A 22,314-nucleotide genomic window follows, 5' to 3' on the forward strand; every position below is an offset into this window, starting at 1 on the left:
CTGGTGGCCTTCTTGTCAAGACCGTAGGCAATGGCAGCAGCAGTGGGCTCGTTGATGATACGGAGAACATTCAAACCAGCGATGACACCAGCATCCTTTGTGGCTTGACGCTGAGAGTCATTGAAGTAAGCAGGAACGGTGACCACAGCGTTCTTGATAGTGGTGCCAAGGTAAGCTTCACTAATCTCACGCATCTTAATGAGAACCATGGAAGAGATCTCCTCAGCAGAGAACTGTTTCTCTTCACCCTTGTAGTTGACTACGATCATTGGCTTCTCAGCAGTTCCTGAAGAGATGATAGTGAAAGGCCACAGCTTCCTGTCGCTTTGGACAGATGCGTCACTGAATCTACGACCAATCAACCTCTTTGCATCTGTCAAAATTAAACAAAACACAAAATCAATAGACCGAACACACAAAAATCAAAATCAAAGAGAACACTACAGACCAAATCATCAACTTAAACTAAAATTCTTTGGTCAGAGAAGATAAAAATCCTAACTTTTCAACNAAAAAAAAAAAAAAAAAAAAAAGATCATCATCATATAAACCCTAAAAATTCGCAATTTAACTCAAACACGAAACAGCGAGAGAGAGACTTAAGAATAGATCAGTATGTAATAAGATGAGTTTACAAATCAATTAATGTATACCCTAATTCTTTGGTCAGAGAAGATAAAAATCCTAACTTCAACAAATCCACAGGATTAGTATAACGCAAAGAAGTAATTTAACTCAAACTCAAACCCTAAAAATCATCCTTATACAAACCCTAAAAATCGTAATTTAACTCAAACACGAAACAGAATTAAAAGCAGAGTCTGTAATAAGATGGGAGAGTATACATACTCAAACACGAAACAGCGAGAGAGAGATTTAAGAACAGAGTATGTAATAAGATGAGTTTACAAATCAATCAATTTATACTCTTAATTCTTTGGTCAGAGAAGAGAAAAATCCTAACTTCAACAAATCCACAGGATTAGTATAACGCAAAGAAGTAATTTGAGTCATCAAGCCCTAAAAATCATCCTATACAAACCCTAAAAATCATCCTATACAAACCCTAAAAAATCGTAATTTAACTCAAACACGAAACACCGATCGAGAGAATTCAAAGCAGAGTATGTAATAAGATGAGAGAGTATACATACCGAAGACAGTGTTAACAGGGTTCATGGCAACCTGGTTCTTAGCAGCATCTCCGATCAGCCTCTCGGTGTCGGTGAAAGCGACGTAAGACGGCGTGGTTCGGTTACCTTGATCATTAGCAATGATCTCAACACGGTCGTGTTGCCACACTCCAACACAAGAGTAGGTAGTACCAAGATCGATACCGATCGCAGGACCTTCTCCTTTACCAGCCATTGTTATCGAGAAACAAAGAAAGATTTAGCTAAAGAGTAAAAAGACGAAAAGTTTTCAGAGCAATGAAGAGAGCTAGGTTTTTTTTTAGGTTTGTGAAGAGAAGAAGAGCATCGGAGCCTTTATATGGTTGAGACTTATGTTTCCAGAATGTTCTGTAATGTGGTATGAACCGTTAGATTAATTTTGAGATTGATCCGACGGTTGTGAAGTGGTGGATACCTTTTTCCAAATCTTAAAGCAGATTTGTTCAAGGACAACAAAAGGGAAAATATCAAAAAGTGATACTGTCCGAAAACGGAAAGGCGCGTGAGGGAGAATTGGAAAAATGCTATAACGTTCATATATGAACGTCGGGTTATCAATTGCCACGTCTTGTGGCAGAGTTAGTGGGCCTATAAGAGAATTTAAAAGCAGTTCATCGGCTGTGTGGGCCGTGTTGAGGCTATTCTTTTACTGATTGATTGGGTTGTAGAAGGGGCCTATGAGTAGAAACAAAATTTTCCATAAAGTAATGTCAAACTTTTAATCTAAAATATAAAATAGAGGAAGTATATAAATTTCAACCCGTGGTGAATAATTTTTATCGATCACATTACAATAAAAATAGAGGAAGTCTATAATTTTTGACCCGTACATAATAATGTTTCTATCTCTTAAGCTACTACATATCCTTACTTGAGAGTTGAGAATTGAGATGAACCGATTTAGAGATATTTATCAATCAGATTCATGATATTTTCTTATGGAATTAAGATCTGAAATTGTTAGATAAAAAATGCAATATATGTATATTCAGTTTTGTGTATCAGTTGCAAAATATCATGTTATTGAATGCAGTTTTGTGTGTATACAAATACAATACAAAACAAATTAGTAAACTCCACTAAAGATTCTTCAATTACATCTTCAAATTTGATAAACAACATCTATACAACTTTCATGCACTTCATCATCATTTTTTCTTTTAATATATACAAAGAACACATATATAAATGCAACTCTAAATAGTATTTATATATATGTTAGTAGAACCATTAAGGTAAAAGTCCCTCGTTTAAGCTTTAACGTTTGTACTATGTAATATATCCAAAAGCAGATTTTTTTACTTAACTCTACGAAGGTAGAGAAATCCTTACTATTGAAGTAAGACAAAAAGACGTATAAGGATAGCGAATTAAGCTAGATTGTAATTCTAATTAAGGATAAACGAGAGAATATAGAGAACTTTTGATTTTATCCGAAGTCATACCAGACATTGTTCAAAAAAACTAACCAAAAAACACCACAAAACAGGCTCCATTAAAAGAGCCCAACATAAAAAGTCTTTAAGCGATCAAAAGTAAAAGATAGAGGAATAAAGAGAGAGAGGTCAAAGTCCGACAGATTAGTCGACCTCCTCGATCTTAGGGCCAGCACCGCCTGAAGCAGGAGGAGCATCATCGTCCATTCCAGCGGCACCTGGTCCACCGGCTTCACCACCAGCTCCTTGGTACATCTTGGCGATGATTGGGTTGCAGATGCTCTCCAACTCCTTCATCTTGTCTTCAAACTCATCAGCCTCGGCCAACTGGTTACCCTCGAGCCACTGAATCGCCTGCTCAATTGAGTCCTCGATCTTCTTCTTGTCTGCTGCGGGTAGCTTCTCACCGATCTTCTCATCCTGGATGGTGTTCCTCATGTTGTAAGCGTAGTTCTCAAGAGCATTCTTGGCCTCGACCTTCTTCTTGTGTTCCTCGTCCTCAGACTTGTACTTCTCTGCCTCTTGAACCATCTTCTCAATCTCATCCTTTGAGAGACGACCCTTGTCATTGGTGATGGTGATCTTGTTCTTCTGTCCGGTGGTCTTGTCCTCAGCAGAAACGTTGAGGATACCATTGGCGTCAATGTCAAAGCAGACAGTGATCTGAGGGACACCACGTGGAGCAGGAGGGATTCCGGAGAGCTCAAACTTTCCGAGAAGGTTGTTGTCCTTGGTTCTGGCTCTCTCACCTTCGTACACCTGGATCAACACACCGGGCTGGTTGTCAGAGTAGGTGGAGAAGACCTGCTCCTTCTTGGTTGGGATGGTTGTGTTTCTGGGGATCAAAGTGGTCATGACACCTCCGGCAGTTTCCAAACCAAGGGAGAGAGGAGTGACATCGAGCAACAGAAGATCTTGGACCTTCTCGTTTCCTTCACCGCTGAGAATAGCTCCCTGGACGGCAGCACCGTAGGCAACAGCCTCATCGGGGTTGATAGACTTGCAAAGCTCCTTGCCGTTGAAGAAGTCCTGAAGCAATTGCTGAACCTTAGGGATACGGGTGGAACCACCAACAAGGACAACATCGTGAACGGTANCGTAGTTCTCAAGAGCATTCTTGGCCTCGACCTTCTTCTTGTGTTCCTCATCCTCAGACTTGTACTTCTCTGCCTCTTGAACCATCTTCTCAATCTCATCCTTTGAGAGACGACCCTTGTCGTTGGTGATGGTGATCTTGTTCTTCTGTCCGGTGGTCTTGTCCTCAGCAGAAACGTTGAGGATACCATTGGCGTCAATGTCAAAGCAGACAGTGATCTGAGGGACACCACGTGGAGCAGGAGGGATTCCGGAGAGCTCAAACTTTCCGAGAAGGTTGTTGTCCTTGGTTCTGGCTCTCTCACCTTCGTACACCTGGATCAACACACCGGGCTGGTTGTCAGAGTAGGTGGAGAAGACCTGCTCCTTCTTGGTTGGGATGGTTGTGTTTCTGGGGATCAAAGTGGTCATGACACCTCCGGCAGTTTCCAAACCAAGGGAAAGAGGAGTGACATCGAGCAACAAAAGATCTTGGACCTTCTCGTTTCCTTCACCGCTGAGAATAGCTCCCTGGACGGCAGCACCGTAGGCAACAGCCTCATCGGGGTTGATAGACTTGCAAAGCTCTTTGCCGTTGAAGAAGTCCTGAAGCAATTGCTGAACCTTAGGGATACGGGTGGAACCACCAACAAGGACAACATCGTGAACAGTGCTCTTGTCCATCTTAGCATCACGTAGACACTTCTCAACTGGCTCCATACACTTCCTGAATAGATCCATGTTGAGCTCCTCAAATCTAGCACGGGTGATGGTGGAGTAGAAGTCAATACCCTCGTAGAGAGAGTCAATCTCGATGGTGGTCTGAGCAGTGGAGGAAAGAGTCCTCTTCGCTCTCTCACATGAAGTTCTCAACCTCCTAAGAGCTCTTGGGTTACCAGTGATATCCTTCTTGCTCTTCCTCTTAAACTCCTGAACGAAATGGTTCACCATTCTGTTGTCAAAATCTTCACCACCAAGATGAGTGTCACCAGCAGTAGCCTTGACCTCAAAGATACCTTCCTCAATGGTAAGAAGGGAGACATCAAAAGTACCACCACCAAGATCGAAGATAAGAACGTTCTTCTCTCCAACACTGGTAGCCTTCTTGTCAAGACCGTAAGCAATAGCTGCAGCTGTGGGCTCGTTGATGATTCTCATAACGTTCAAACCGGCAATAACTCCAGCATCCTTTGTGGCTTGACGCTGAGAGTCGTTGAAGTAGGCAGGAACAGTGACAACAGCGTTCTTGATAGAGACACCAAGGTAAGCCTCAGCAATCTCACGCATCTTAATGAGAACCATGGAAGAGATCTCCTCAGCAGCGAACTCCTTCTCTTCACCCTTGTAGTTGACGTAGATCATTGGCTTGTCGGCGGGTCCGGCCTGGATCTTGAATGGCCACAATTTCATGTCACTCTGGACAGAGCTGTCACTGAAACGACGACCGATCAATCTCTTGGCATCTGCAAAATCAGGAAAAAAACAAACAAATTAAGTATACAGAATAATCATTAAACAGATCTGAAACATAATCAATAAGCAATGAATACAGATCTAACAACCCTAACAAATCCAAAAAGTAAATAGCTATTAATAGTAATAAAACAAAACTTGTCGAGCTCAACGAACAAAATATACCTAGAGTAATTAATATAAGATCTACTGATGAAACCCTAGATTATATTCCAGATCTAACTACAAAACAAGTATAGATCTAACTACCACAAGACTACGATTGAAGTGATCTAGATTCGAGCTAGGGAAACGAGATACGTACCAAAGACGGTGTTAACAGGGTTCATGGCGACCTGGTTCTTAGCGGCATCACCGATCAACCTCTCGGAGTCGGTGAAAGCAACGTAAGATGGAGTGGTTCTGTTTCCTTGATCATTAGCAATGATCTCAACACGGTCGTGTTGCCATACTCCGACGCAAGAGTAAGTAGTACCGAGATCGATACCGATTGCTGGACCTTCACCTTTACCGGACATTTTTTTCTTATCGGAAGATTTAGAAAACTACAAGAGATCTAAGAACAGAGACTCTGAATAAAAGAATAGAGAACGAAGAAGACGATAGAGCGGCTAGGGTTTATTTTTAGTAAGAAACAATGGGGGAAGCGAATTGTTTATATAGAGCCTTGAGTTTGATCGGACGGTCAAGAATTGGTTATTGAGAGTTAAGATCTAAGGCGCCAGGCTGTTTTAAAAGGTTTCGAGAATGTTCGATGGCTGTGAGGTAAAACCCTAATTTGTACACGTTGGCATATTTTTTTAGTATTTTGATTGGTTTGTGAGGTATACCTTGAGAGCAAGTTGTGTGGGAGCTTATCTTCTCTCTCTTCCACGTGCAGGTTGTTTTGTACATTGATCTTCCTAAATATGCGGATCATAATACAGGAGTTCGGTGCGATATTTCCTTATTTTTTGTTTACATCATTTTCCTATTCTTTTTCTTTACCAAAAATAAAAAAGCTTACTATTATATTTTTTTAAAATGATAATATTCCAAAATCAATATCTTCTAGTATCCCGAATATTTTACACTTATCTTTTTAATGTGTGTAAAAAACAAAAATATAGTAATTATATTTTTAATGGGAGTGTAATTTTAAATTTCACACAGAATTTGGTAAGAGTTTATATAAATGATCCGAGATTGAACCGCTTTTTTGGTTAACAATGGGACGAATGTAATGGGCGGTGTTCAAACGACATATGTAATGGTCGGATCAAATAGGCTTTGTTGTGGCTTTACTTCAAGCCAACACTTCTCTTCTATAAGCCAGTTCATGGGACAATCATCCAATCCCTGGTTCTTTGTTTTCTGAACAAAACTCTCGATAGCTCTGAGTTTTGTTACAGTAGCCGATAATCCTCTTATGCCACACTAGAACAAGCTTTTGCTTTAGGGTTCTTTCTCAAAGAAGACTCCCAAAAGGCACCAAAACTTATCCTAAAGTTCTAACTTACAAGGAGCCACATCGAATTGGTTACAACCAGAAAGCGTTCAAGGCTACTTTGAAGAGGTAAAATCTCAACCAACTCTCTACCAAGACTACAAAAAGAGAGAGCTATAGAAGTAACTATTTAAAAAGACACTGAAGCATGAACATTCACCTAACAAGGAGCATGGAGACGCAAAAGAAGTTTAGAATGAACATTTTTTCAACTAGTACTCTAGGGTGGTGCATTAATGCAATAGACAATAAGTATCACAGCAGAGGTAATTCAAACAACCTAATCATGAGAGTTAAAGGATGAAATGCGCATGTACTCAACATAATTGCAGATACTCCTCCAATGAGCCTAGACTGTATAAACATCGTAACTGTACCACATATGACATAACATCATTGAAAAGACTTTGGATGCACATATTAAACTAACGTGAAACAAGTTAAACCTGAAGTAAACTATGATTATATGATACAAGTGACCAACAGAGAGACGACCGGAGTATAAGATATTCACTCATGTATGCTAATATGTTCTTAACACAAAGCTTGCATACCAAAACTTGCATGATGGAAGAGGTAAAATCTCAACCAACTCTCTACCAAGACTACAAAAAGAGAGAGCTATAGAAGTAACTATTTAACAAGACACTGAAGCATGAACATTCACCTAACAAGGAGCATGGAGACGCAGAGAAGTTTAGAATGAACATTCTTTAAACAAGTACTCTAGGGTGGTGCACTAAAAGATTGATGCAATAGACAATAAGTATCACAACAAAGGGTTTCAAACAACCTAATTATTAGAGTTAAAGTATGAAATGCGTATGTACTCAACATAATCGCAGGTACTCATCCAGAGAGCCAGACTGTATAAACATCGTAACTGTGGATGCACATTAAGTTAACGTAAAACAAGTTAAACCTGTAGTAAACCGTGACTATATGGAGAAACTCATTTTAGATTTGTAGCTTTAACAAATTACAAAGCTAATAAGTCTATTTTCTCAAATACCCTATTTTAAGAACCATTCAAGACTGTGATACAAGTAATCAAACCAGTAGTAAAAGTTAAGAATGAACATTCTTTGAACGAGTACTCTAGGGTGGTGCAATAAATGCAAAAGACAATAAGTATCACAACAGAGGTAATTCAAACAATGCTAATCATGAGAGTTAAAGGGTGAAATGCGTATGTACTCAACATAATGGCAGGTACTCCTTTAGTGAGCCTAGACTGTATAAACATCGTAACTGTACCACACATGACATAACATCATTGATAAAACTTTGGATGCACATCAGGATAAGGTGAAACAAGTTAAACCTGTAGTAAACCATGATTATTTGGAGAAGCTCATTTTAGCTTTGTAGCTTTAACAAATTACAAAGCTAATTAAGTCTGTTTTTTTCTCAAATACCCGATTTCAAGACCCAGTCAAGACTGTGATACAAGTAATAAAGCCAGAGAGAAGACCTAAAACCGGAGTATATGAGATTCACTCGTGTATGCTAATATGCTCTAAACACAAAGGTTGCATACCAAAACTTGCATGATGGAAGCACTAGGAAAGATTAGTCTTATATCCATCAAAAACCACATTGTCGAAATACATTTGATTACTCATCTAGTAGCAAAACATCAAGCCCTATGGAATGCTAAAGACAACAAAAGATGAAACCTTAAAAATTCATTCGAATTTTGGTTCGGCCACCACGAAATGGTATGCAATGACCATTATGAAGATGAAAATCCCCAGAAAATTGGCAAAGAAGCCCAGGTCTTGGTCGTCAAACATCTGTAACACCCACAGCAATTTAAAATATATGAGAGAAGTCATTGGTATCAGACTTTGACAAAACTTGCAGAAATCACCAACGAATCCACAATTTTTAACATTCTTTTCTATCTCCAAGACTACCAAATAGTTCACAAAATTAGGATCATATAGCAGAATATATCCACAACACAAGATCGAGAGATTGAGCATTTTAGAAAACTTGATCGAGAATTCAAAATACATACATGAGAAAGGATCTGAATTATCAAAGGCATCAACAATCGAATACCCAAAAAAAAAACCGATATTGATTGAACCTCACAGCAGTTAACAAAGAAAAAGTGTCATCAGATCCCTACGTCAAGAACCTAAGATCCACAAATTCACAGCCATTCCTTTTTGAGGACAAGACCAGAAAACCAAAGTAAATCTATGAATATTTACCTTCGTGAGCTCGAACAACAGCCTTCCTTCAATGCTTCTTCTCTCTCTCTCTCTCTCGACTCTACCAAGCAGATCGAAGAAGACTCTGACTGATTAAGGAGAAAGTTGACTCAAGACTTGGTACAAAAAATAAACGTCGTCGTTTTGTAAATTTGTAAGGTAAAAAGAGGAAAAAAGAAAGTGTGGCTGCTGGGATTCGAGCCCAGGTCTCCACGGCCACAACGTGGAATTCTTACCACTAAACTACAGCCACTTTGTTGCTTTATCTTCAACTAACATTATATTTATTCCCCCACAATTGTTTCGTCTTCTACTTCCTTCTTCACTGTGTAGTAATAATTAATACTTGAGCAATGGCTGGGAAACAGTTTCATATCCCCNCCCCCCCCCCCAAATTAAAAGCTTTAGCAAATCCTCTCCCTTGCATAATCACACAAGTTCCCTAATCGATTTGAACAAATTCTTTTATTAACAATCATCCCAGATCGAACTTCAGATTCAGGGGTTTTTCATCTTTTGTCAAAAAAAAAGTCAAATCCTTTGAGGGGGTTTTAGGTTTTTAGCTCTGCGTTACAAAATGTCTACAGGTGTTTGCGGTAAACGGGTCGGGTATGATGATTACTTCGGCTCTTCATCTTCCCCGACCAATAAGAGATCCAAATGGTCAAGCTTTGGATCGCCGATTCGTCCTTCTGAAACCGGGTCTGGATCCGATGACCCCGTTGCTTCTTTGATCCATATGTTCCCTGCCATGGATCCTGAGGTTCGTTTTATTATAAGCGTGATAAAGTTTCCATTTTTACCGATGAATAAATAGCTCTTTTCGTTTACTTAAAGTTCATCTTTACATACATCATCTTCCAAGAAAAAGGTGTATTTTATTGTGTTGATTGGTGTGTACAGTGTTAAAACAAGTGTTCCTTTCATGAAATGAACTAAGTGACAGTTTTGTGTATCCATTTGAGGCATTGATTGGTTTGCCTTCGACTATCAAAGCTAATGGATTGTCTAGAGGCACTTGATGCAACATTAGTCAATGTTACTGTGTGCTATATGGAATGTGAGAAAAATGTTATTGGAGTTTGTTGCTTATGTAGTCTTTGTTTATCTGGTGGGATTTTGAATTAGTTTGTGAGAGAGGTTCTGAGCAACAAGAACAATGTGTTTGAAGAGGCAAAAGAGAGTTTAAGTTCAATTTCCTTCAACGGCGATTTGGATAGAACAGAAGCTAGTAGCTCCTTTGATGGTTCTGTGGGAAGTTGGAGGGATGTGGATATGGTTGACGGAGCTAAATGGGTCGATAGACTTGTATCCGAGATGTCAAAGGCGAAAAACATTGATGATATGAGGCAACGTGTTGTGGTGATCTTAGAAGCTGTAGAGAGAATCATTAAGCATAACACCAATGCCTCAAAGAAGGTATAAAACTTATATTATGACGTTTGATAATGCTCAGGTTTTTTCTTGGGCTTAGATGATAACAGAATTAGAGCTCTCATTCTTGATGCAGCTTGAGTATGCGTCATTAAAGGAGACTCTACAGAGTTTGATTAATGATAACCAAATCTTGAAACGTGCAATTGCGAGTCAACACCAGCGTAGCTCTGAAAACGAAGAGAAGGCCAAAGAAGTACATCGTTTGAAAGGCGTGGTTGGGCAATACCAAGAACAGCTTCATAAACTAGAGGTAAATTACTTTGCTTACTAGAAATTCTCGAACCATCAATCTTGTCGATCAATCAATCAATGAAGGGTTAAACTGATTTTTTCCTATGTTTTCGTACGTGAAAATCAATGATCAGCTAAGCAACTACGCCTTGAAACTCCATCTTCAAAGGTCACAACAACAACAACAACAACAAAGTTCTTTCTCAGGGAATTTGCCTCCAGACGTTTACTGAAACCAAAATGACTGCTTACTACATATATCAGCATAACTATAACAGGGTCAGGGACGACTCATGAATCTTCTCTATCCGGTTCAGAAGTTTTCCAAGTCTTTTTGAGTATATTTGTTTCTTCTGAAACTGTTTGTGAGAGAGTACGTTGGAGAATCTATATCTATATCTATAATTTTATGTTTACATTGCCTAGTGTTTCTACTTTTGTGTGTTGACCAAACTTTGAGTTTGACATATTGTTTTCCTTCATAAGAGAGTAGTGTAGTACAAATTTCTTAAAACTAAACCGGAGAATCTAAAAACCAGAAAACAATAACCAAAATACAAACATGAAACCTAACCGGGTATCTAAACCGGATAATAATAATTTTTCCCGCCAAAGCAATTTTTCAGCCCCATTGTTCTAAATAGTGAAAACCCTAAAAAATCTAATCTCGAAATCCGAATCTTCCTCATAGGGGCTAAGTGACTAAGAAAGTATCAGGCTCCATGGCTGAGCATCGTGAACCAAATTTCGACGACGATGGTTCGAAGTCGTATTCCCAGAAAACGGTGAGTCAGCTTTTTTTTACTTCATCTCCTCTTCTTGTGTGTTTGAGATTCAATCAGTGTAATCTGGGGTTTATGTAAAAAAGGTTGTACTGAGAGATTGGTGGTTAGTGAAATGCCCAAAGGAATTCGAAGGCAAACGATTTGGTGTTGCCGGAATCGAAGACCCTGTCGAGTAAGACACATCCCGACCTTTTTCTGGGTTTCTTCATTGTTTACTGAAATTTCGATTTTTGTTTTAGTGAAATTTCGATTTTTTTTTTGCCTTAAATAGGAAAAGAGCAGTGCGGGTGTTTACATCGTCTCCAATCATCAAAGCTTTAGATGTTTTCACGCTCTTAGCATCTGATGGAATCTATATCACTCTCCGAGGTTTTATTAACAAGGAACGCCTTGTTAAAAATGGTTTTACCCCTGAGGTAATCTAATGGTTTTGCTTTTTTACTTGTTGTGTAACTTTGAGCTATTAAGAGAATGTAGTAGAACACATATATGTTTTTGACTGACTTTGATTTGTTCTTTGGTCTGTTCTTGGGATTAGATTTCCCGTGAATTCATCTTCGGGTTTCCTCCTTGCTGGGAACAAATTTGTAACAATTGCTTTGGTGGAGGAGTCTCCTTAGGCACTGATGATACCAATACCGTCTCTTCGACAGTCTCTAAAGGTTAGGAGTTGAAAGAACATATCTTTATGTGTGTTTTTTATTTTCTCCTGATGCATCCGTGTTTGATATATTGTGATTTTTTTTGCAGCTTCTTATCCCATTTTATCTCCATGTAAGAACAATAAAGAGAATCTAGAGGAGGATAGTCTAGCAGAGGGAAGAGATGAAAGCAACGTGACTGACACGATTGCAACAGAGATTACTACTAATACTGAAGATGTTTCTAGACCAAGATATAAAATTACTGCAAGGAGAAAGTCTCTTCATCTGCGAACAAGATTTGGTGGAAAAAGTGTAGAGGACCAAAGGATACTTGAATCGAGTGAAGTCCACAATACTACTAATGATGGAGATCTTGGTAGTGAAGGTTTTGATGAAGCTAAGAGCGGCGATGTAGAAAATGATAATTGTGAGGGTATCGATAATGGAGTGGTATCGCCAGCTGATGGATCTGGTAGAAACCATACTGGTGCAGATAATGTTGATAAAGTAACAAGTACGATTACTACTGCAGAATCACTGACTTCAGAACAGCTACTTATAGATGAATGCGAGGTTATCAATCATGAAGACGGGGTAAAGAAACTCGATGACAGCACGAATGATGGAGATCGTGGTAGTGAAGGTTTGGATAAGGCTAAGAGCGATAGTGTCGATCAAGATGAATTTGAGGCTATCAATAATGGAGTGTTATTGCCAGCGGATGGATGTGGTAGAACGCGTATCGATGCAGATAATAATGTGGATAAAGTAACAAGTGCAAGTGCTACTGGAGAATCACTGACTTCAGAAGAGCAAAAAGGTGAACTTAAGGTAACAGCGGCATCTCCACATTCTCTGTTTAAAGACTTAGATAAGAGTAGCAAACCTGGAAGGAAAGGAATGTCGAAGAAAAGTCGCAAGACCCTCAAAAAAGCCGGCAATGTAGTGGAACCTAGTCATCGTTCTGAGACCAAAGTCAAAAGTGCAGCGAACAAAAGGAAACCCCAGAAGCCGACTACTAATGATAAAGATCGTGGTAAGGAAGATGTGAATAATGCCAAGAGCGATGACGTAGAAAGAGATGAATGTGTGGGTATCAATGATGAAGTGATAGATGGATGTGGTAGAAGGCATTCTGGTACAGATGGCGTTGGAAAACTAACAAGTAAGAATGTTACCAAAGAATCACCGACTTCAAAACAGCGAAAAGGTAGAGAGAAGGAAACAAAGACATCTTTGCTTTCAAAAGACTTGAATAGCAAGCCTGGAAAGAAAAAAAGTTCAAAGAAAAGTGAAAAGACGCCTAAAAGAGACTTGCAAGCAGCTGAGGAAAACTTGTCATGTGAAAGTGAAGAAAACTTGTCATGGGGAAACACAAAGAGGAAGATTGACTTTGATGTCGAGGTAACTATTTCCTCTTTTGTCACATTTCACATTCTGGGAATCATCAATTCAAATATGAAATATAGTGATACCTTGTAACCAATAATTCTATGATATTCATGTTGTTGGTTGATGGTAGTTGATGCTCTTTTTGTTATGTAATTCAAAGGTAACACCGGATAACAAAGTGAAGAAGCAGAAGACCAATGCGGTGTCTACTAATTCAGTGGGACAGAAACGGTCAAGATCAGGTTAATAGAGAGTAGAACTTCTTCACTTCCAAAGGGCTCTGTTGAAAGCATTTAGTTAAGGTTTTTGTTTAATATTTTTGCAGGAAGGGTGCTTGTGTCATCACTAGAATATTGGCGCAACCAAATTCCTGTTTATGATATGGTTTGTGATTTGATTCTTGAACACTACATTAAGTCATTAACCATGGAAACAGAGACTTAGCATTATCTGGTTTTGCAGGAACGGAGACTTATCGAAGTAAAGGGTGGTCATGAAAGTAACCCAACTCTATCAAAAGGTTCGTTCTTTAAAGCTGTTTTTGATGAACTGGGGTGGGGCTTCACCATAATACAATTTTTTTGTCTTTATTCTTATTTTATAGGAAAAGTATCTTATCGTCGAAAGCCAAGAAGTTGAAAATCAAATACACTATCTCAAACTTCGGTAATTAAGATTTTGTAATTATTTTGGTTGGTCGTAAAAACTTTCCCAGGATTTGTATATATTTATGTTTTATTTTGGATGGTCGGAGAAGCTCTCTCAGGATTTGTAGCTTTGTAATATATATTTATGTTTTTTGTTATCGCGTTCCACTAATATCTTAGATTGATAAAAGTAAAATTTTAGTAGATCTATTTGCTTTGATATGATTACAAAATCTGAAAAACTACAACTTAATTCAAATGCCTTGATATGATTACAGCAGAATCTGAATAAAATTTTGCTGAAGAGAGAGATGATGAGATTCATCTTCATTTTCACACCACTCCACACTACATTTTTTATTGTTCCAACAAAAATCTCTTAAATTGCGCCAAAAAAATATATATATACCAACAACAAATCCACTTTTCTGCACCAAATCCATTTGAATTCCGTAGCTAAGCCGAACAAAGAACTGTTAAATGCGCCAAATGTACAAGTCGAAGGGAAAGAAGAAGAATATGGCACCGTTTCTGTCTAACGCAATTTCAATTTCATTCATATGCACTTAAATACGACTGACTGAAAAACTAACACCATTGATATAAACAGAAACATTACCTCCAAAGAAAACGGTAGATAATTATTTGAAATTACGGTGCTCTGCCACCACAACTTTCTCAGCTTCATCATCTGCTTAAACACTAGCAAGAGACCAGTAGATGGATATGTGTTTTGAATAAACACTTTAGAAGAGTTTGAGTTCCACGGTACACACAATGCTGTTTCTCTTACCTCAACTTCAAAAGCTAAAAAAGCTCACAAATAGAAAAGAAGAAGAAAAAATAGCTAATCAATGGTGTCAGACCCCATTGACATCAATCTAAAGATCATACTAATACAAAAGCATATCGTGCACTAACGGAAGGAATACATGTAGACATGCAATAGACTTTTTGTCTCCCCTTCTTTTAACTTGTTTCCATTGCCTCTTTGTGGTACTTGTCCAACTCAGCATCAAGATCCTCTGCAGATACATTTTCATCACGTACTCTTCCATTGCCACGACCACCACGTCCTCTAGCTCCCCTACCACCTCGGAAATTACCTCCGCCAAAACCACCACGAGGCCGTCCCACAAAACCCCCTCTTCCTCTTCCTCTGTTTCATTAATATCCAAAATAATAAATAGGAGAAAAGGTTCATGTAATCAACGTATCAGACAGAATACACTTAGCTGACTCCAATCTAACCAAATTGAAGGTATAAATATAAGAGACTCTCTAGCAAATGATACCAGGAAGTTTCCATATAAGACATCATATTAAACCAAGCAATTACTAAACAGGAAACAGCACAAACCTGAAGTTTCCATTGAAGTTCCCATTGAAATTGCTATTAAAGTTCTCATTAAAGTTGCCAAGTATCCCGTTAGTAGGAAAAGGAATCTGAGCTGGAGCAAGCATTGGAGGAAGAGTGGGAGCTGAAAGATTAGTTCCAACAATCTCAATCTTCATCAGTTTTCCATCCAATTGAACATTGTTGTAACGCTTGACAGCTGCCAAGGCATAACCACGCCTAGAGAAAACAACTTCAGCAGTACCCTGAAAGAAAGTATAGTTTTTTACAATAGATCAGGACAAAGCCAATTTGATCCTAAACCCCTAAAAGCAGAAAGAAAGCTAATTTATCAAAGTACCTTCGATCTTCCACTCCTATCATAGTGAATCCCATACCTCTTAAGGTCACCAACCTCTGAGAAAAGCTCCTACAAACAAACACAAGTCCAAATTAGTAAAGGGCTCAAGTAACAAACACTAAAGGCTAAGTTGTTTAAGGCTGAATCTGTTGTAATCTGTTGTTTAAGACAGACCTTGATATCCTCATTGGAGACACCATAGTCTAAGTTGGAAATATAGAGCTTAGTTCCAGTCTCGAATGAGGAGCCACCAACGATAGGAGCAGCTTGATGCCCAAAAGCCGCCGCCACACTCGCATCCGTAGCGAACACATCGTTTTGCCACATGGCGTCTTGAGCTTGTTGTTGTATCGTCGGCTGTTTTGTTCGTCAAAGAAGAAACGAAAACAGATCTCAAAAAAAAACCCTAAATTTGAATTCTCTGATTCTGGAAGGAAGAAGGTAAAGGGGAGGAGATATAAAATCAATGGCTGACCCTTGAATACGGCGCCGTTCTGTTTCCTACGCGGTTAGCAAACCGACGAGACGGACCGGAATTGGAACCGGAGCTGTTGTTGAATCCTCCGCGAGCACCGCTACTATTACCACCAACGTTTCCTCGGCCACGAGATCCAGTAGGTTTTCGATTAGATTTGATGATGTCATCGAGTGACATATCTAAGCCACCTGACATCTTCGCCGGATCTTTTTTCTTCTGGTTCCGATTTAGAGATTAGCAGCTAGGGTTTTGCTGCAGTGTGAGATAGATGAAAGATGAAAACAACGCTCAGAGAGAGAGAGGAGAAATTGTTATAATATCTACTACGTAAATTTGCAATACAGTCCTCGAAATTTTAGTAAATGTTGTTTTGTTTCGCTAAAATCCTTTTCTTACAAAATAGATCCTTGAATTCTTAATGGGCCAGTCGTAATCATATATGATCTACGGCCTCATATATGGGCCGAATTAAAAGTCCATCAATATTATATCCCAACTGCTGTTGGTTGACCAACTCATATTGTCTTTTGTTGTTTTATACAAGTCATGCTTTCTCTCTAATGGTAACACTACATCAACCGATAGATATAGAGAGACCTTGTCTTGAGTGTTGCCATTAAAGTAGTCTGTTTTCTGGGGAAAAATAAATAAATTTAAGCTTAGAATTTGATTGGAATTAAATCGAGATAGGACCACAAACCAATAACATTATCTTGACTTATTGTTTTGGGTCAGCAGCAACTTATGAGTTATGTCTTATGTGTGATTCTAGCAACGTTGATTTAATGTGTCCTGCAGGATCTATGTGTGATCTTCGTAGAGGCGAAAATTTCGCTTCGTAAAATAAGGACCACGAACGTATTTTTGCGATCTGATCTCATGATGAAACACTTTGGCTTGTTGTGTGTTTCACACAGCGTATATTTTACTTCGTTAGTAATAAACCGTATCTTAACGTATAATATGTGATGGCTTCTTGATATTTAACTTGCTGTGTGAAATCATTTACTTCTCCACCGCATACTCTACTGTATCAGTATGGGTTAGTAGCCTAGTACCGTTACAAATCTTGGGGAGAATAACGACAAATGCCATGCTCACTGTTCGCAAAAAAAGACTATACACAAACTCAAATGGGCCTTTTATTGGAATCATAAATATCCACTGGCCCATCCTCATTATCGACTTACTCAAAAGAAATGTAAAAGATATGGACAAGTACATGTGAAAGCACAAGCGTTACCTGTATCCGTATGGGCACTAGATGTAGATGTAGTTAGTATGTGAGTGTCTGTATCTGTACGTACATTGACGCGTATTTACAATTGTAAGTCAACTTTATGTTTTTTTTTTCCGTCAAGTCAATATGGCAAACAGATCTTTGCGTCGCGGAGACTTTATGTAGGAGTCTACCATACAAATTACAAAATTTGTAATCATTAGATCATAGATGATTTTTTAATTTATCAACAAATAAACGGATACTAACTCAGTGATGACATCAACATCTCGCTAACTAATAACCGTTTCCATGATACAGTAATATTATTATTAGTGTTATCAATATACAGATTAAAAGAAATGCCAAATATCGTTAGTGATCTCACATGGTTTACATCACTTCCCCATGCAGTGGAGAGCCGTTTGTCATGTGCCCCTCGGCCCTCGCCGCTGAAAATATCAAATAGGTAGATAGATCTGTAGTAAGTTAATGCCTTCACCATTATTCAATTCATAAATCATAATGATTCGACTATCTTAATAGGTAGTGCTATATAGATCTAGCCATATAATGCCCTCACCTCTGTTTTTTTTTTTTTTTTTTTTTTTTTTTAACCAAAGCAGCTATAAATGTATGGTTGCTACCAGAGCTTTACCAAGATTAACGGTGGTCAAAGGCGATAAAACTAAATCTGACCTAATATGTTCAACAGAATAGTATTTATAATAATAAATGTTAAAAATTTTCTAAAAAAAACATTATATGACAAAAATAATTATAAATAGTAATTCTTTTCCCTTTCTTTTCCACCAAATGATTAACCAAATCTTAAAAATCTATATCCCTAAATAATTTCCTTTCAATAGATAACATATTAAATAGAGTAAAGAATGCTTTAACCTAATTGTATACGACTTTGTTGTATTTGTTTCCTTCTTCCTTTAACATTTAAAACGTGAATGGTCTAGCCAATTGAACATACTTAATTAAATGTATTTTGTAGAAATATGCCTCTTACGTGTTTCTCAAAAATTTGATGCAGTAAGCCAAAGTTTCTTTTTTATACACGGCTCTGGTTGCTACTATTGTAAATTTGTTAATATGTTGTTAACCGGTTCGTGGAGACTACAATTTGCATGGCAATTGGCAAGTGTGTGTGATGAACCTGTTTCATTCAGTATTAATTTGTTGTCAGCAAGTTGAATCCTGTTTTTTTAATTATCGTATCATACTCGTGTTTGACAAATATATATATATATCATACTCGTTATATTAATTGCTAAATTAACTTCAACTTTGAAAATAAAAAGGTATCCTCAACGACCATTACAAGTTGTTCAGCCATCTGTTTTACATTTTTTGATAGTTAAATCACTTTCAAAATATAGAATTAGTCAATTAGATAGATAAAGTAATAATTATTGACATTAAAATATTGCATTAATCTCGATAGTGGTGTGTGTACCTTTGTGTAAATCTACCACCTAACTAGTCATTATCAGGCCTCTCAGCAATCAATTTTTCAAGGCAAAAAATTAATAATCAAGATATCGTAGTTGGATTCTCTGAACTTGGAAACGGGATGTGAACGGAACACCTATATCCTATGAGCACGGGCTATGAGAATTTATAAATACATTCTGTATATTCAATTTGTCTAAATAAAGATCTTTTTAACTGCCAGTCAAAAACTTTCTAAATTACTCACTTTGTATATTCTCAAGTAAAGTAAATTCTGTAAACGGTCTTATTTCTGTATATATATAAAAAAAAAAGTATATCGCCAAAAATTAGGAGGGGTTTGGGTAAGTGGTAAAACACTCATTGGGAAACATGTGAAGAGAAGAAAGAAAGTTGTCAAGTAACCAACGGCTTCTCACCAACCCTTCATTAATATTCTGATCAACCCTATTTTCTTTCAACATTTAACTATTAAGTCACCTTAATACCCTCTAACTTTTTATGGGGATTCATCATCAATCCCAACATGTTACGTTTTTACCTAGGTAATGTTAAGTTTTTTTTTAAACGATAATTCAAATTATTTTGTTGTAACTATAGAAACGAGGGGACATTAAACCCCCTAGAAAAAGGAGAGGATCACACTAATAATGCCACTAGACCTTAAGCTAATAAAATACGTGGTGTTGTCTGATAGAAAATATTACGTACACATTATTGTATAAACAATAGATTCGGAAAACTTATATGGTATAGTGTCTTTTTGAATATTAAGAGAGAAAACAATTGCCGTACGCTGTCGGACATTTAGAATCCAATCGCAGGGTTAGCTAGAGGACAATGACTTAAAGCTTAGAAGTTGACCGCAACTTATTGAGGAACTGACATGCTTAATTGACAAAGTTAAGTTTTCCTCTCTCTCGCGCGATAGAGATATATGAACATCTTCTTAATTTAATTTAGAGTGCATGCACTATCGATTTATACACAATAAATAAAATGTATAATAGTATTCAACATCGGTGTGGAAAGGTGTGATGTGTATTTAGTATTCATAGATCGATTCACATAATAATGTCGATAAAACTACAAGGTACCAAAAAAGCATTAATGTAGTAGTATAAAACTCTTTGCCACTTTATAAATATCATTCTCTCATAGTACCATTTTATTCTCCCAAACTTCTCCTCTTCTAATTCTTCTTTTGGTCTTGCTATCTCTCTCTCTCTCTCTCTCTTTCTTCCAGATTGATTCTTGAGGGGAGAATCTCTATATACCATAAAGTAGAAACGTCAATCGAGTACGAAAATGGGATTATATTCACTAATCACTGGGAGAAGAGGACCAAGTGGGTTTGGTTCAGCTTCAACAGCTGAAGAGGTTACTCAAGGGATTGATGCAACTCATCTCACCGCAATCATCACAGGTGCATATATATATTCCCATACATTGACACATATACTTGCATGTTTTATGCAAGTTTATAGCGCAGAAAGACTCATATATTATATGTAAATTATATTTGTTCATAATTAATTAGCTTATAATTTTTGTTTGTTGTCCAAACTATAATATACTTGCTTTTTATATTATAGGTGCATATATATTTACTTACATTGACACGAAATATAATTAGCTTTATCAAACTTTGCCATCGCAATTTTTGTCTGTTGTTCAAATAAAAAGATTGCAAACGAAAATCTTAAGCAATAACGTCACGGAATCCTGTATATATAGTCATTGCTAACACTGATTCTGCAAAATTTATTTTAACCACTTTGATTTTGATCTCATCAATAGGAGGAACGGGAGGGATAGGGTTGGAGACAGCAAGGGTACTGTCGAAGAGAGGTGCTCATGTGGTGATTGGTGCACGAAACATGAGAGCTGCAGAAAACGCCAAAACGGAGATACTCAGACAAAACGCAAACGCACGTGTCACTCTTCTCCACTTGGATCTCTCTTCCTTCAAATCCATCAAAGCCTTTGTTCGTGAATTTCATGCCCTCCATCTCCCTCTCAATCTCCTCATGTACACACACTCTCTCTCTCTCCCTTTTACTCAGCTTAAAGCGTTTGGGCCGCCGATTTTAGCGTTTGGATGGATCATAGATTTTATGACATTAACAGCATTAACAATGTTATCACTGTTTTCGTTAACATTCATGCATTAATTACGTTAGTTAAATAAATAAATAACGACATCCAATAATTTTGTTTTATTTAGCTTTTTTCTAAAAAAAGTTTTTTTTTTCAAAAAAAAAGTTTAATGCTATGAAAAAGGCTAGTAGTTACAAACATTTTACTGCTAATTATAATGTTATCAATGTGAATATTTCATTGTGGTACTGGTACCTACCTACCATTCAGAACCATTATTAAATCCCAACAACAAGGAGATGGAGTACGCACGTATGACTAGATTGGTAGATATATTTACTACTTATTATAGCAAGAAAATATATTTTCTGTTTTTTTTTTTTGGTTTTCACTTATAAGTTTATCTGTGAAGGAAAAAGAAAAAAAAAACTGCATATTTATTAAACTGACAGAGTTTTCAATTAATATTAATTGCACAAAAATGGTGTTTGCAGAAACAATGCAGGAGTAATGTTCTGTCCATTCCAACTCTCTGAAGATGGAATCGAGTTGCAGTTTGCTACAAATCACATTGGTAAGAATTATATAATTTAAATACAAAGCTTAGTTCCAGAGACTAAACCTGATGTATTGAACAAACTAATTGTTGGTGTTATACGATATAGGTCATTTTCTGTTGACAAACTTGCTCTTAGACACAATGAAGAGCACAGCTAAAACCAGTGGTGTTGAAGGAAGGATTTTGAATTTATCATCAGTAGCTCATATCTATACCAACCAAGAAGGAATCCAGTTCGACAGCATCAATGACATTTGCAGGTATATTCTATAGTTGTTGACTTGTTTGAAACTTGGATATTAATTAATCTTTCACTTTGCATCTTTATAACCTTCTTCTTTTTATGTCCTCTCAGTTACTCTGATAAACGAGCTTATGGACAATCAAAACTAGCCAATATATTGCACGCGAATGAGCTCTCCCGTCAACTTAAGGTTGCCTTCACATACACACACACATTAACACATATATACTGTCACAAATTCATGATCACTTCAGATAATAACATAATATAAAAACTAAAATTCTTTTTGGGGGACATTTGTTTGATAGGAAGAGGGAGTAAACATAACAGCAAATTCAGTTCACCCTGGTCTCATTCTCACCAATCTCTTCCAACACACTGCTCTTTTAATGAGTAAGATTCCCTTTTTCTCTATTTTTCTTCAAATTATTCTCTTTATATTAAAACAAACTATGTTTTTCACAGGGTTCTTAAAGTTCTTCAGCTTCTACTTGTGGAAAAATATACCTCAGGTACTAATACTATAATAGAGGAATCCAAAATTCTATATATGC

The 22,314-nt window shown here is 37.4% G+C and overlaps 7 protein-coding genes and 1 non-coding gene across 12 annotated transcripts in view; 3 read left to right on the top strand and 5 right to left on the bottom strand.

The window, feature by feature from the left end:
- LOC104772094 (probable mediator of RNA polymerase II transcription subunit 37c) overlaps window positions 1–1,467 on the bottom strand; it is a 3,945-nt gene extending 2,478 nt beyond the window's left edge. The window contains exons 1-2 of the mRNA XM_010496742.2: window positions 1,155–1,467; window positions 9–373 (exon numbers count right to left, since the gene is read on the bottom strand). Coding sequence (XP_010495044.1) covers window positions 9–373; window positions 1,155–1,368 — 579 coding nt within the window. The 5' untranslated portion in view covers window positions 1,369–1,467. The remainder of the gene's footprint in view (window positions 1–8; window positions 374–1,154) is intronic.
- Window positions 2,565–5,797, bottom strand: LOC104768412 (probable mediator of RNA polymerase II transcription subunit 37e). 3 transcript variants are annotated; one of them, XM_019242110.1, is made up of 3 exons: window positions 5,460–5,797; window positions 4,356–5,145; window positions 2,565–3,704 (listed from the first exon to the last, which is right to left on the bottom strand). In XM_019242110.1, exons 1-3 carry the CDS (start codon window positions 5,671–5,673, stop codon window positions 2,753–2,755), a joined length of 1,956 nt encoding a protein of 651 aa, XP_019097655.1. In that variant the 5' UTR covers window positions 5,674–5,797; the 3' UTR covers window positions 2,565–2,752. The 3 variants fall into 3 exon arrangements, with proteins under 3 accessions (XP_019097655.1, XP_010490701.1, XP_019097656.1); XM_010492399.2 differs by having other exon boundaries at window positions 2,565–3,655; window positions 4,307–5,145; XM_019242111.1 differs by having other exon boundaries at window positions 2,565–3,352; window positions 4,001–5,145.
- On the bottom strand, window positions 8,193–8,983 carry LOC104768419 (dolichyl-diphosphooligosaccharide--protein glycosyltransferase subunit 4B). The gene is made up of 2 exons (XM_010492409.2): window positions 8,864–8,983; window positions 8,193–8,437 (listed from the first exon to the last, which is right to left on the bottom strand). The coding sequence occupies exon 2, from the start codon at window positions 8,435–8,437 to the stop codon at window positions 8,330–8,332; it is 108 nt and encodes a 35-aa protein (XP_010490711.1). The 5' UTR covers window positions 8,864–8,983; the 3' UTR covers window positions 8,193–8,329.
- TRNAH-GUG lies at window positions 9,045–9,116 on the bottom strand. Its single transcript has one exon. It is a non-coding gene; the product is annotated as a tRNA-His (tRNA).
- LOC104768420 lies at window positions 9,233–10,956 on the top strand. Its single transcript, XM_010492410.2, has 4 exons — window positions 9,233–9,626; window positions 9,992–10,282; window positions 10,374–10,550; window positions 10,666–10,956. The coding sequence occupies exons 1-4, from the start codon at window positions 9,441–9,443 to the stop codon at window positions 10,762–10,764; spliced, it is 753 nt and encodes a 250-aa protein (XP_010490712.1). The 5' UTR covers window positions 9,233–9,440; the 3' UTR covers window positions 10,765–10,956.
- On the top strand, window positions 11,213–14,155 carry LOC104768421. The gene is made up of 9 exons (XM_010492411.2): window positions 11,213–11,316; window positions 11,400–11,488; window positions 11,588–11,732; window positions 11,855–11,978; window positions 12,067–13,364; window positions 13,513–13,594; window positions 13,678–13,736; window positions 13,815–13,872; window positions 13,957–14,155. The coding sequence occupies exons 1-9, from the start codon at window positions 11,254–11,256 to the stop codon at window positions 13,989–13,991; spliced, it is 1,953 nt and encodes a 650-aa protein (XP_010490713.1). The 5' UTR covers window positions 11,213–11,253; the 3' UTR covers window positions 13,992–14,155.
- Window positions 14,692–16,506, bottom strand: LOC104768422 (THO complex subunit 4B). The gene is made up of 5 exons (XM_010492412.1): window positions 16,172–16,506; window positions 15,871–16,053; window positions 15,697–15,765; window positions 15,360–15,601; window positions 14,692–15,158 (listed from the first exon to the last, which is right to left on the bottom strand). The coding sequence occupies exons 1-5, from the start codon at window positions 16,367–16,369 to the stop codon at window positions 14,969–14,971; spliced, it is 882 nt and encodes a 293-aa protein (XP_010490714.1). The 5' UTR covers window positions 16,370–16,506; the 3' UTR covers window positions 14,692–14,968.
- LOC104768423 (short-chain dehydrogenase TIC 32, chloroplastic) overlaps window positions 20,004–22,314 on the top strand; it is a 3,075-nt gene continuing 764 nt past the window's right edge. Inside the window, exons 1-7 of one of the 3 annotated variants that reach the window (XM_010492414.1) lie at window positions 20,004–20,283; window positions 20,658–20,889; window positions 21,452–21,531; window positions 21,623–21,776; window positions 21,872–21,950; window positions 22,069–22,153; window positions 22,226–22,272. In XM_010492414.1, coding sequence (XP_010490716.1) covers window positions 20,166–20,283; window positions 20,658–20,889; window positions 21,452–21,531; window positions 21,623–21,776; window positions 21,872–21,950; window positions 22,069–22,153; window positions 22,226–22,272 — 795 coding nt within the window. In that variant the 5' untranslated portion in view covers window positions 20,004–20,165. The remainder of the gene's footprint in view (window positions 20,284–20,657; window positions 20,890–21,451; window positions 21,532–21,622; window positions 21,777–21,871; window positions 21,951–22,068; window positions 22,154–22,225; window positions 22,273–22,314) is intronic. The other 2 variants (XM_010492413.2, XM_019242012.1) reach the window with 2 other exon arrangements.

Source organism: Camelina sativa, chromosome 20, assembly GCF_000633955.1.
Source record: "Camelina sativa cultivar DH55 chromosome 20, Cs, whole genome shotgun sequence".
NCBI lineage: Eukaryota > Viridiplantae > Streptophyta > Magnoliopsida > Brassicales > Brassicaceae > Camelina > Camelina sativa.

Bases quoted from the DNA above. Each gene is read 5' to 3' on its own strand.
- LOC104768412 (XM_019242111.1), bottom strand. From the start codon at position 5,673: ATGTCCGGTAAAGGTGAAGGTCCAGCAATCGGTATCGATCTCGGTACT. The intron at 5,146-5,459 runs GTACGTATCTCG...CTGATTTTGCAG, and splicing joins CCCTGTTAACACCGTCTTTG to ATGCCAAGAGATTGATCGGT. The intron at 3,353-4,000 runs GCCAGAACCAAG...TACGAAGGTGAG, and splicing joins AGGTGTACGAAGGTGAGAGA to AGAGCCAGAACCAAGGACAA.
- LOC104768419 (XM_010492409.2), bottom strand. From the start codon at position 8,437: ATGTTTGACGACCAAGACCTGGGCTTCTTTGCCAATTTTCTGGGGATT.
- LOC104768420 (XM_010492410.2), top strand. From the start codon at position 9,441: ATGTCTACAGGTGTTTGCGGTAAACGGGTCGGGTATGATGATTACTTC. The intron at 10,283-10,373 runs GTATAAAACTTA...TTCTTGATGCAG, and splicing joins ACACCAATGCCTCAAAGAAG to CTTGAGTATGCGTCATTAAA. The intron at 10,551-10,665 runs GTAAATTACTTT...ATCAATGATCAG, and splicing joins AACAGCTTCATAAACTAGAG to CTAAGCAACTACGCCTTGAA.
- LOC104768421 (XM_010492411.2), top strand. From the start codon at position 11,254: ATGGCTGAGCATCGTGAACCAAATTTCGACGACGATGGTTCGAAGTCG. The intron at 11,489-11,587 runs GTAAGACACATC...TGCCTTAAATAG, and splicing joins GGAATCGAAGACCCTGTCGA to GAAAAGAGCAGTGCGGGTGT. The intron at 13,365-13,512 runs GTAACTATTTCC...TGTAATTCAAAG, and splicing joins AGATTGACTTTGATGTCGAG to GTAACACCGGATAACAAAGT.
- LOC104768422 (XM_010492412.1), bottom strand. From the start codon at position 16,369: ATGTCAGGTGGCTTAGATATGTCACTCGATGACATCATCAAATCTAAT. The intron at 16,054-16,171 runs GTCAGCCATTGA...CGAACAAAACAG, and splicing joins GAACGGCGCCGTATTCAAGG to CCGACGATACAACAACAAGC. The intron at 15,159-15,359 runs GTTTGTGCTGTT...TTAATGAAACAG, and splicing joins AACTTCAATGGAAACTTCAG to AGGAAGAGGAAGAGGGGGTT.